The 12,091-nt window shown below is 40.4% G+C and overlaps 1 protein-coding gene across 2 annotated transcripts in view; it reads left to right on the top strand.

Annotated features, from left to right (window-relative positions):
- The window catches only part of syn2b (synapsin IIb), a 430,743-nt gene that overhangs the window by 220,871 nt on the left and 197,781 nt on the right, over positions 1-12,091 (top strand). For both annotated transcript variants that reach the window (XM_041190880.1, XM_041190881.1), the window contains exon 2: positions 11,378-11,435. In XM_041190880.1, the coding sequence (XP_041046814.1) occupies positions 11,378-11,435 (58 nt within the window). The remainder of the gene's footprint in view (positions 1-11,377; positions 11,436-12,091) is intronic.

A 12,091-nucleotide genomic window follows, 5' to 3' on the forward strand; every position in this document is an offset into this window, starting at 1 on the left:
AAATGGCTGGATCATTTTGGGTTCCCTGCCCAATTTCACATTTCAGGGTTTTAACACCCCCTCTCCACCCCCACAACCAAACCTGTCCCCAGCACCAACCCTCTGCCACTGACAGGTAAAATTCTGCCCTGAATGTCCAGTGTTATTCAACTATGAGATGCCACATTTGACAAATCACATTGAAAATAATCTGTATCAGGAATCCTACCTGATATCCTCCTTTCCCTACCTTAGTGGCATTGAAGCCAGTAATAGGATCTACGCTATTGTCACCAGCACCTGGAACCTTCTTAATCTGCATGGATTCATCCATTAAACTGTCAGAAGAGCCTCTTTAAGACAACCAGAAACAATTCTAATTTGGGCTTAAATTTTTTTATTATTTTTCCAGCAGTGCAAGTGTGACATTTGTGGGCATCACTTGTCTCCAAACTTTTTTAAATACGAGAGGCCATCTGTATGAGAAAGCATGGCTGTTCTGATTACACACCTCTTGTAGTTTTGTTTCGTATTCCATAAACTTCAGAAAGTGCATTAATCTGAGTGGACGGAACAGTAAGAGAAAAGGAGAGTGAGTGAGTGAGTGACTAGAAAGACTGGGAAAAGGGAAAGAAAGATTCCATGGGCAGGATTTTGCCTTTGGCAGGGATTCTCAGCGGGGGTGGGTGGGGACAGTCGGGAAGCCGACCACCGCCCGCGATTGGCACCGCACTGCGATTTTACACGGGCAGGCCAGTTAAGGCCTGCCCAGTATGAAACGCGAGTGGCAATGCTGAACGCTGCCTGTGTGGGGGGAGGGGAGGAGGGCGAGTGGGCCGAACACGGACTTCGCGCATGCACATGAAAGAGTGCTTCAATCTCCCTGAGGCACGGAGCTGCTTCAGGGACATGAAGCACTCTTTAAAAACACTTAATGAACAAAATAAAGATGTCATAAAACATGTCCCCTCATGTGACTCTGTCACATGAGCAGGGCATGTTATTAAATCAAGTGTAAAAGTTTTTATTTTTATTTGAGGTTTCCTAAAAAGTGCAAAGGCCACTTGGTGTTTTCTCTTGGCTCTGGCGTGCACCCACGTCATTTTATGCTCGGCCAGGTCGGGCACGCACCCACCCCCGAGCTCAATATTCTGCCCCATGTTAATGTTAGTTCATTTTTTTTTTTACAAAAAGCACCAGTTGAATTTTGAAGCCAATTAATTATCCACCTGTATTTATCTGACAGAAAAGGGTAATTGCTAATTCCTTGAACCAATAAGACAGAGATTGCAAATCACTGTGAGAATAATTTCCATTTAACTCAGTGGGAGGAAAATGAACAGGTTCAGTTTGACTGCCCATCAGCTGATTTTACTCACTACTGACTTAAGTGGAGAGTAAAACCAGGCGGGGTATAAAACTGAATCTGCCCATTTCCTGATGAGGGTTAAATATAGGAAAGGATGGAAGGAGAGAGAAGGGGAGCAGAGGTGGAAACAGGTTTGATGAGGGGGATGAATGGCCTCTTCCCTTCTGCCCTTGGAGTAAGAATGGGGGCTGGAAAAGTGGATGGAGGGTTAGGGTGAGTAGAGTGACAATGGGGAAGTAAAGTGGGGGGGCGGGGGGGAAGCAGGGTTGAGTAGAGAATGCAAAGGGTGAGTTAGGAGTAGTTACAGATGCAAAGGACTTTTAGGAAAATGAGGAGATAATGGAAAGATGAGGGAATTGGAGGACAGGGTTAGGGGTCACATTAATAATTGGCTGAGGGGATGAGAAGGGAAACCACTGAGGGCAATTTATCTTCTTGATAACCAATTCCAGATTTAGCTTGCAGCCATGGGTGACTCTTTTTCCCATCGGACAATCCAACACCTTCCACCTGAAAATAAAACATTAAAGACAGAGGGAAAAGCAGCGAAGAACTGTGCGCCACCCAAAAACAGTTAAGATGAGAGAAAAAAAGAGAAAGCAGATGAAGAGAGACAAAGAAAACAAGAAGCATTGCACCTTCAGAGTCAAGAGACTGATCACATGCTCTGATTTTACTGAGTGCAACACCACAGCAAATTATCAAATATATAAAATTCCCAAAAATGGTCACGTATGAATGTAACAAACCATTTGTTATGAATGTGAGAGTTTATAAGACGGTTATGTTTTAAACTGTTTTCTTCTAATTTAAGGTAAAGCAGTTTGTCCTGGAATGGGGGATGGGAGGTGAAATTGTGCTGAAATCTGCCCAGAGACAGGTCCAGGTGATTCGGTTGCCAGGGAGACAGAAACCCAGGTTGAAACTCATAGAAACTCAAGGCTAGTTTTCACACCTTGATACAAAAGAGGGGCAACTGGTCTTGTCAAACACCAACTTACGTCTCAGTCAGACAGAGAGGCTTGGAGGGGAAGATCAAAAATAGCAGCAGCTGTGCCAAGTGGAGGGAGAGACTGTTTTTGTGTTAGCCACCAAGCAGAATGCTGGTGAGAATAGATTCCCTGTTTGAAGAGACAGGACCTGTGGAGATTTAAAGACCTAGGAGTTGTCAGAGGGTGTTTTGCTGCTGGAAGTCAATTCAACTATACTCAGGAGGATTGAGTGAGGGGACATTTAAAAGGACACTGGAAACTCATCCTGGTGGGACACGGAGAAGAGAGCCTGTTGAATTGTCAGAGGAATTTGAGACTTTATGGACAGAATCTTTGGCTCGGCGAGTGGGGGCGGGCCTCGCTCGCCACAGCGTAAAATGACGCGTGGTGACTTTGGGCATGCGTCCCGAAGTCACAGCGCGTCATTCAGATATTCAGTTCGGCGGGCGATCACCTGAGTCGGTTGTGCGCCCGCCGAACTGTCAAAGGCCTATTAAGGCCAGTCAACTATCAATTAACTGAGCTGCCGGTCCAATCTTAAGGTTGGCGGGCAGGCGAAGAGCCCAGGCGGCCTTCGCATTTTTCATAGAACCTCATCCATGGGCAGGATGAGGTTTCATGAAGGTTTTTAAAATCTTGTAAAAATTTTTAATAAAATTAATAGGCATGTCCCAGCTCATGTAACAGTTTCACATGAGGGGACATGTCTTAAATTTTTTTTTCCTTTATTAAATTTTTTTGAACTTAAACTAATCTTCCTCAGGCAGCTCTGTGCCTCAGGGAGATTTCTGTGCTGTTTCGCACACATGCGCACAAAGAAGTGCAGGCCCCGGCTCAGGCAATCACCACCACCACCACCCCCCCAGCCAAATCATCCATGTTGCCAGCAGGTTTTCACACTGGTCCGGAACACATCTGGACCAACGTGGCATGCAAATATCAGACTTACCTGCAAGAATGCCTGGGGCAGCCTGCAGAGATCAGCAGGGAAGATGGAGGCATCCAGCGACCAGACCGTGGAAAATCGTGTGCAGCAGTGGGTGAGTGGGGCATCTACAATGTGGATCTTCTGACTTCAGGGTCTTTCAGGTTATCCATCTTCTATCTTCAGGTTCTTCCAGGAGGTGGGCCTTCTATCTTCAATGGTGGGTCAGTTGATGTCCGGGTGCCTTTTAAATATGGCGCCCAGAGATGAAGGTGAGGTTTGATCCATCCCATCCACCCTACAAAAAACATAAGGAAGCCCCCGGCTGCATAATTAATTAGGTTAGTGTCACACGATATGGCATGAATTCCCAGTGGCCTCTGCACCCAGAAACTCTCCCTGTTCTCACCTCTGCCATGGGACTTTGTCCCAGAAGGGAAAATTCCACCCTTTGTGTCGGCCACCGGGAACTCGTATCTGTTTTTGAAAGTTATTAATTCCTACAAGGATCATAACACACTGGGGTCAAAAGAATAATTATGCTAATTTACTTAACTGTGATAAAAAAAAGTCCACCTGTTTTTTTTAATAACATAAAAGCTAGCGCAAAACTCAGGGAATTATGTTACCTCTGCATTTTATGAATTCATTAACTAGTTTCCATGTGAGTTGCCATGACAAGTACTCCAGTGACTGCTTCCAGGGTTGTTTAAAGTTATAATACTGACAAATATGGGACTGAAAATAAAAGGCAGCAAATCCCAGAGCTAGTGTGTGTTAGGTACATTGAAAGAAATTTTCATATTTTTGCTTTCATATTATGCAGCATGTAGACTCTGCCTATTCCCATGGAAAATAATATTTAGTTAAGAAAATAGTTAATTTGTAATGAATATGCAGTACTATTTAAGATGAGCACTTTATTGTTAACTGTTGTCATAGCTGGCTGTTAGCTCATTTGTAGTATGCAGTCTTTCTCTTTGCTATAGTCCTGTCATTGAGTTAATATTGCACATATTGACACTGAAAACCCTGTCCTGCTTTAATGGCCGCTCTTTGGATACAGAAGGTGTGCGTGCTTCGATTTCTTTAACAGGTAATGATTAGCAAAGTGCTGTCTTTCCACAAATCAAACATCCAGCAGTCAGAGGACCCTGCTCATCTGTTACCCAGCTTGTGCCATAAGTGATTTTCACTGCATCTGTATTAAATTTAAAAAGCTGTTCTTGTTTTCACAAAACCTGAACAAGCTTGATTACAATTCAAGATGGTCCTGCCAATGGCTGGCTGATGCATTTTACAACCAAATTACTTCTTTACTCCTTCCAGGTGAAGCAACGATTCACTTGTACTTCTTTCAATTTAATCCACTGTATTTGCTGCTCACAGTGCGGTCTCCTCTATGTTAGTGGAACCAAACACAGACTGGGTGACTGCTTTGTGGAACACCTTTGCTCAGTCCACAAGCATGACCCCGACCTTCCGGTCACTTGCCATCTCAGTTCCCATCTTGCTCTCAAGCACACATTTCTGTTTTCAGCCTGCTACAATGTTCCAAGGAAGCCCAATGTAAACTGAAGGAACAGCACCTCATCTACCAATTAGGCATGTACAGCCTTCTGGACTCAACATTGAGTTCAACAACTTCAGACCATGAACTCTGTCCTCCATTTTGAATTTATTTTCCCCAAATGCCAGTATGTATCTTGTTCTCATATTTTTGTTTCCAGACAGTGCTGACCTTTATTCTGCTATTAACATTTACTCTGGACCAATACTTATCATCTTTAATACTATCATTACCACTCCCTTTGCCTAGTGTTCATTGTTGTTTAATCTCCCCACCTTCTAACCTATCCCTGATCTTCTCTTTTGTTCCATTTGCCCTCCCCCCCTTTTTCAACAGCATAACACCCATCATTCAGTTCCAAAGAAGAGTCATATTGGACTTGAAATGTTAATTCTGTTTCTCTCTCCACAGATGCTGCCAGACCAGCTGAGAGTTTCCAGTACTTTCTGTTTTTATGACTGTCATGTTTGCTGTTTAGCATTAATGGTGATCACATATGGTTATGGCTGCTGATTATTGGGTGATTTTTCTGAATAGTTTTATTGTTGGGCTATAATTATATAAATTGCACATGCATGAATTGCAGAACTGTGATTTGTTATTGGCAATCAACTGCTGTCAAAACTCATTTACCCTGCATCTTGCATGGGGCCAATTGTCTTCCTTTCTTGGCAAGGGCCTCTGTATCATATTACTGCTGAGCAGCACTGGCCTATTATGTGAATGAGGATAACATGGTAGTGCATTCAGCTTATTGGAAGAAAAATCCATAGGAAATGAATACATTGAAAACTAAAGCTAGAGTGAGCAATGACTTTATTAGAAAGCATATAATTCTGATGCATTTTCCAAAATAATTAAAACTTGGGTGTTGGGGGTGGGGAAGTCACTTTTATTCCTTTTAGTGTCATACATACTTCTGAAGTTTATTTTCTTTAGTTACTTCAGAGATATCATTCATGAACAATGTCAAGATGAATAAAATTACAACTATCAGCATTCTGAAACTAATGCTGCATCAACTGACTGATGAACCTGAAAAATGCATGTTGGGGGAGAGGTGGCGTTAAAGCAGTTCGAGCCAGTCAACCTATAGTAACATTCCATTTATACGTTTCTGTAAATCCTTGGCAAAGTGTCATTGCTTCTTTGTTAATATTGAAAGATTTTTATTTGCAGGAAGCCACAATTTCATTTTATCATTTCATCATACCTACTGCCAGGGTGGGATAGAAAGAGGATCAGACGTGGATATAAACAGCTTTAACATCAAATGTTGAAATAAACTGCAAAATATCTGCTTTGTGTTTGGCCAAAAATTAACCACCAAAAAGTACCTAGTGCTCAAAATGAGTAATATGATTTGACCTTATACAGGGTCCCAGGTTAAAATACAATAGTATTTAAATTGTATTCAAGGGTCAGGAGGCAATGTAAACAGTGAAGAGGGCATCAAAACTTCTTTTATTCTCTCTGGTTGATTTTTTTTAATATTAAGCCCTGATGCCATCATCAGATTCCTGTCTCAGTGGATTTATTTCTGCTGAAGAAGCAGAATAGCTTTTTTAATATTTGTAAATTCATCATTACCGTGACTTTAGGTAGGGACTCTGTGTATTAACACCTTCCTGTATTTTGTTGCCTTCTTCCTATATATTAACTACAACTGCCAATTTGGTGTTGTACACAAATTTTGAAATTGTACTTTCAATTTTTAAGCTAAATTGTTAATGTAAATTATGAACAAAAGTGGTCCCAGCACCAATCCCTATGAAATACAACTTCCCACTTTTGCCAATCTCAGTGCTCACCCTTAATCTTTACTTTCAGTTTTCTGTTTTGTAGCCAGCTTGCTATCCATCCTACGACCTGTCCCCTGACTGCACATACTCTGACCTGAATCATGAGCCTGCTATGTTATGAAAGGTCTTTTGAAAAATAAAATATGCAGTATTATATTTATTGCATTACCCTCTTTTTGATACTTCTTCAAAGTATTCATTAAGGTTTGTCAGGCTTCACCTTCCTTTTTGACATCTGTGCTGATTACTTTTTATAGTTTTGGTTTCTAGATGTTTTTCTATTACAGCTTTGAGTAAATATCCCATTATTTTCCTACATCTGACATTTCGCTAACTGGCTTATAGTTCTCTAGATTTGTTCTACGTCCCTTTTATACATACAGGAATAACTTAGCTATCCATCAGTCCCCTGGCACTATTCCCTTTTCTGTTGAGTTGTTATAAGTATGTGTCCATCTGGGCCAAGGATTTTGTCTTCCCTAAGTTTAATTATTTTATTAATTATCTCCCCTCTTACTGTCTTCAATATTTCTGCCATTGCCTGTGAGTTTGCCATGTATATACTTTAGTGGCCCTATCCTTAATGTTCCCTTTAAATTGTGCGGTTATGCAGTCACGAAGCAATTCAGAATGTATTGTGCAGTGCAATAAACAGGCCACACACAACAAAGGAAAAAGCAGAGGATTAACCCATCCTGATTTTATTTTGTTTATGTGTCAGTAGAAATAGCTTACTATTTCTTTTCATGTTTCCTTGATAATTTAATTACATAGTTCCTTTTTGCTTGCACTTCTTTCCTAACCACTTGGTATTCCTCTTTCTCAGGCTCTTCTTTATCATCTATTTATTTGGTGACACTTTTTTCTTTAGTTATGATTGTGCCTTTATCTCTTCATTCGTCCATGGTTGTTCATTATTAGTTAATTTGTTCCTGTTTTTTTCAAAATTTTCCTGAACTCTATTGATTATCATTTCAAATACTTCCCAATGCTGCTCTATAGCTTTGCCATTTTTTTTCCAATTTACCATGCCTGGTTATATTCTCATCCTGCCCCCACCACAAACACCACCCCCCCACCCCCCGATTTTATTTTCAATCTATTAGTTTGGTCTTTGCCTTATATCTTTTTGATCATTATTTTAAACATTCTGTTATGAACGTTGTTGCCTAGATGCTACCATATGCTTACTTTCCTTATCTACCCCTATTAATTTCCCATAACGAGATCCAGTGATGATTTCTGTCTTTTTGCGGTAACTACATTCTACTTAAGAAAGGAGCCTGTGAAAATTCCGTTCCGTTGTCCCTTTTTCTACCTCTTCTTGCCAGTTTATTTGGGCAAAATCTTCTATCACTATCATTCTATGGCCAGAAATTTCCCCCCGTCGCAGGGGCTGTGCGGGGGCAGGCGGGGGCAGGCATGGGCCCGATCGGCGCCCCCCAATCGGGTCCACGCTGCCAGTTTATGCACACCCATCGTGACGCGCGCCTGGAAGCGGTGAGCACTCTTTCGCTGAGATCTCCTTGAGGCACAGAGGTGCCTCAGGGAGATTTGTTTAAGTTATGGAGATTTGAATAAAGGTGGGAAAAAAAATTTAAGGACATGCCTCCTCATGTGAAACTTTCACATGAGCTGGGACATGTCCATTATTTATTTCAAAATTTTTTATTTAAACGATAAACCCTTCATGAAACCTCATCCTACCCGTGGATGAGGTTCATTAAAAATGCGAAGGCCGCCTGGGCTCTTCGCCTGCCCACCAACCTTAAGGTTGGATGCGCAACTCAGTTAATTACTTTAATTACTTTTTAACAGGCCTTTGACAGTTCGGTGGGCGCGCAGCTGAGTCGCCTGCGTGCCTGCCAAACTGAATATCTGAATGACATGCAATGATGTCGGTACACCTGCCTGACGTCACTGCGCGTTATTTTACACGCGGCAAGCAGGCCCCGCCCCCCCCGCTTGCCGATGGGAAAATGCTGCCCTCTGTATTTTACTCATTTCATTAATTTTCCTTTACATATATATAACTTCATCAGCTTCCCTCCCACTCTCCGTCGTCTGTGGATTGCCCCTATTACTGTAATCAATCCCATTTCATCCTTTGTCTCAATCCATATGGATTTTGTTTCTACCTTAATGTTCTTTATGTCTCATTTTTTTCTACTGCCATTATATTACCTTTAATCAATACCCACCCTCCCATTGCCCTTCACATTACACCTTTCAATACTTAACTGCCAGTGTTGTTCTTTATTCATGCATGTTGCAGTTATCTTTGCTACATTTGGCTCCTCGCTACAAATTATTGCCTCCAATTCCCTCAATTTGTTTTGAATGCTGTGTACATTTCTGTGCAGACAATTTAATCTATTCTCAGTAATTGTTTCCTTCAGGTTATTTTTAAATCATTTTATATTTATGTTCCATAATTGTATGTGTTCCTTGGCCATTTATGTAACCATTATTCTTTACCTTGGTCTGACCTTTACCCTCATCTCCTACTTTTATTTTCAGGTGTGCGTGATTTTTAGCAGATCCCTTCTGTTATGACCATAGCCGCTGTTAATTGGTGCACAAACCAAATCCCAGAGGGAAACTTAGATTATGGGCCATAACTTTTTGTTTTCTATTCTGAAACCAAGAAGAAGAAGACCAATCTCAGCAGTAAGAGGTCCAGTAACAGTTTTGGGATTTTAAAAATTATAAGTAATAGTTTTATTAACAAGAATAAAAGAACACTTAAGCACACACGATTACAATTACACAGTTAAGGTGAGTTTTACAAAACATTCCCCCAAAACTCTGTACTTGGTCAAACCCACAAGTAAACACCTTCCAAGCAACACTCCCTTATAGATGTCTACAATGCAATTCAGTAATATTGCACAAGGCAAACTGCTGTAGCTTCATAAAGGGTCCAACATGACCTTCACCCTCGATCAATCTGCGGTGGAATCAACTTCGGAATAAAACTACTTGCTGCAGCCCAAGTCCTTTTTGGCTTGACTGGATGGGTGATTCAAACTGCATCCTCTCCCAGCCAAGAACTCCAGCAACAGTTCAAACATCTATATACAGTAACTCTAATGTACCTTTTCCCCCTTTCATCTCCGTTCCATTGTTCTCACACCCTTTTGAAACTCAAACCTTTCCAAACATAAGATCTTTCATGTTTCCACCTTATCTTTGCTTTCAGGTCAATAAAATATAATTTCCCCACTACTGTTTACCTATGGAACTCCTGCAAGATGCAAACATATTTCTTGATACCTCTGACTTCCCTTTGATATTCAAACAAACACTCAACTTATCTAAAAATGCAAATGTTAACCTATTTACTTGTACTTCAAACTTAGCACCTCTAATCTTTATATGTTTCCAACACCCCAGACAACTCGACACCTATCAATCTCTTACCCAGCTTAATTAAGTCACACACACACACAGACCCTCAGCCTTCTTTATAGAATAACCCAATATTCCACACAATATTTAAAAAAATGGCATCCATTCTCACACTTCCCCCAACTTATTTATGTTGCTTGGGCTTGACTTACAATTCTGTCTTGTTATGACCAGGTGAAGAGAGGTGCAATGACTCCTCTCTTTTCCAAATCCTCATTTGGTTGTAGCAGAGGTCTTGAATTCTAAAAGGATGCTGTATTGCCAATTCAGTATGTACTTGACTGTGTGCACACTGTAAGAATTAAGCCAGACAGGTGTCCTTGAGTTAACCACAAAAAGGATTAGTTTTATTGTACAAAAACCCACCCAGGTAAAAATACTAAAAATGTACATATATGTACGGCTTTTCACCAATATGCGCACACGCTCAAACCCCAATTATGCAGAAAAAAATAAAACTTTACAGAGTATCAGGGTTAAACTTAGCCAAGTTGAAGTGAAGATTTTAGAAAAAGGAAAGTCAATAAAGATTCATTGATTGTATCCAGAGGCATTGGTTCTTCAGCTAAAGCTGTTAGCTTAATGTCATGGTTAGTATTTATGTCCCTTTTCTCCTGGAAACACTGTTGTAGAAATCCAATGGCTTTTAGTAGAGAGTATCTGTCTGCTGTAGGAATGTAGATGCACTTTCAGCTCAATAAAATGAGGTTCAAAGCTCAGATGGACTGTTGTAGAGAGAGAGGGGACGCAAAAGACAGTTGGTCTCTCCAGCAGCTAGAATATCTCTGCCAAATCCAAAATTCATGCATCCACACCAAAGGTTGTATCATATGACCCCTCTCCATGTTGGTTTTATGTTCTAAAAGGAACATTAGTCAGCTAATGCCTGACACAGCTACTCTTTGCCATTATGATAGCCGAGGTGACTAATTTTTAATGTTCCAGCAATTAACCCCTGAATGGTTGGTTCTTCTATTTGGATGAGACAGGAAGGAAGATTTGCACACCTCCAAGGAGGTCATTGTCCATTGGGGCCTCCATAGACTCTATATCTCCATGAAATGGACTGTGGCTACACAAATTGGCAGCCATTTTAAGTCAGAGTCTTTGAGTTCCAGTGAAATGTCCCTTATAAAAAAAAAAATTAGTATGTGAAACCGGCTGATAAGATATCAAATTCATTCTGTACAGCACATCTTCATGACATTCTAAAGCAAAAAAGAAGAGATGGTTAAAACATTTTTTTAAAAGATACCAGTACTGTCTAATTATTACTTAAGATAGTCCATGTCTAATTAGTGATTAATTTATAATTTTCCTTTTTCTTAGGGCAAAATTGTTCCGTGGAAAAAAGGTCCATGGAGAATATGATATCAGAGTGGAACAGGTCAGTAATTTTTTCTATCTTCATAGCTGTGTTGAGCAGCATGAAATGTATGTGAGGTGTGATTAATGTTTTTATATAATAGTCTAGCCTCCTGGAGTAAAATAATAAATCTGTTTGGCTAATAAGTTTAATAGAAGAGAATTTTGACAGTTTCCTGCTACTCACTGACATTGATAAAGTGTCTGTCCTGTTACACCACTGAACTGAATGTTAAAGATTGAAGAGGTGTCACTTGTGAGAAGCGGTTTTCCTTACGAGGTGACAACAAGCAAGTATCTTCAAGGACTGACAGCAGGCACCAGAATAATGACAATTACCTTCAGATGCCAGTACAATGTAAAATGAAAATATGCATTACCATTTGTTTGTTTAAATGCAACTAATCTCAATGATATACCAAAACAAATAATGAATGAGATTTAAAATCTGTTACCCTGATAGAAGAAGCCTAGTATTGAATGTTTGCTTTTTGCTATTTCAAGACACAGTCTCATTTGCTCCACATGACTCCATTAGCCTTTGTAGCAAAACAGGAAACAACACTTGGTGATATCAAAAGACAAGGCCAGTAGGCTAATGATCATCACCAGTGATATTAATGGAAAAATGCACAATGAGCTGATGTGGCATTCCTTTTTCTGCCAGTTTAACTGAGA

The sequence above is a fragment of the Carcharodon carcharias genome, chromosome 7 (assembly GCF_017639515.1).
Source record: "Carcharodon carcharias isolate sCarCar2 chromosome 7, sCarCar2.pri, whole genome shotgun sequence".
Taxonomy (NCBI): domain Eukaryota; kingdom Metazoa; phylum Chordata; class Chondrichthyes; order Lamniformes; family Lamnidae; genus Carcharodon; species Carcharodon carcharias.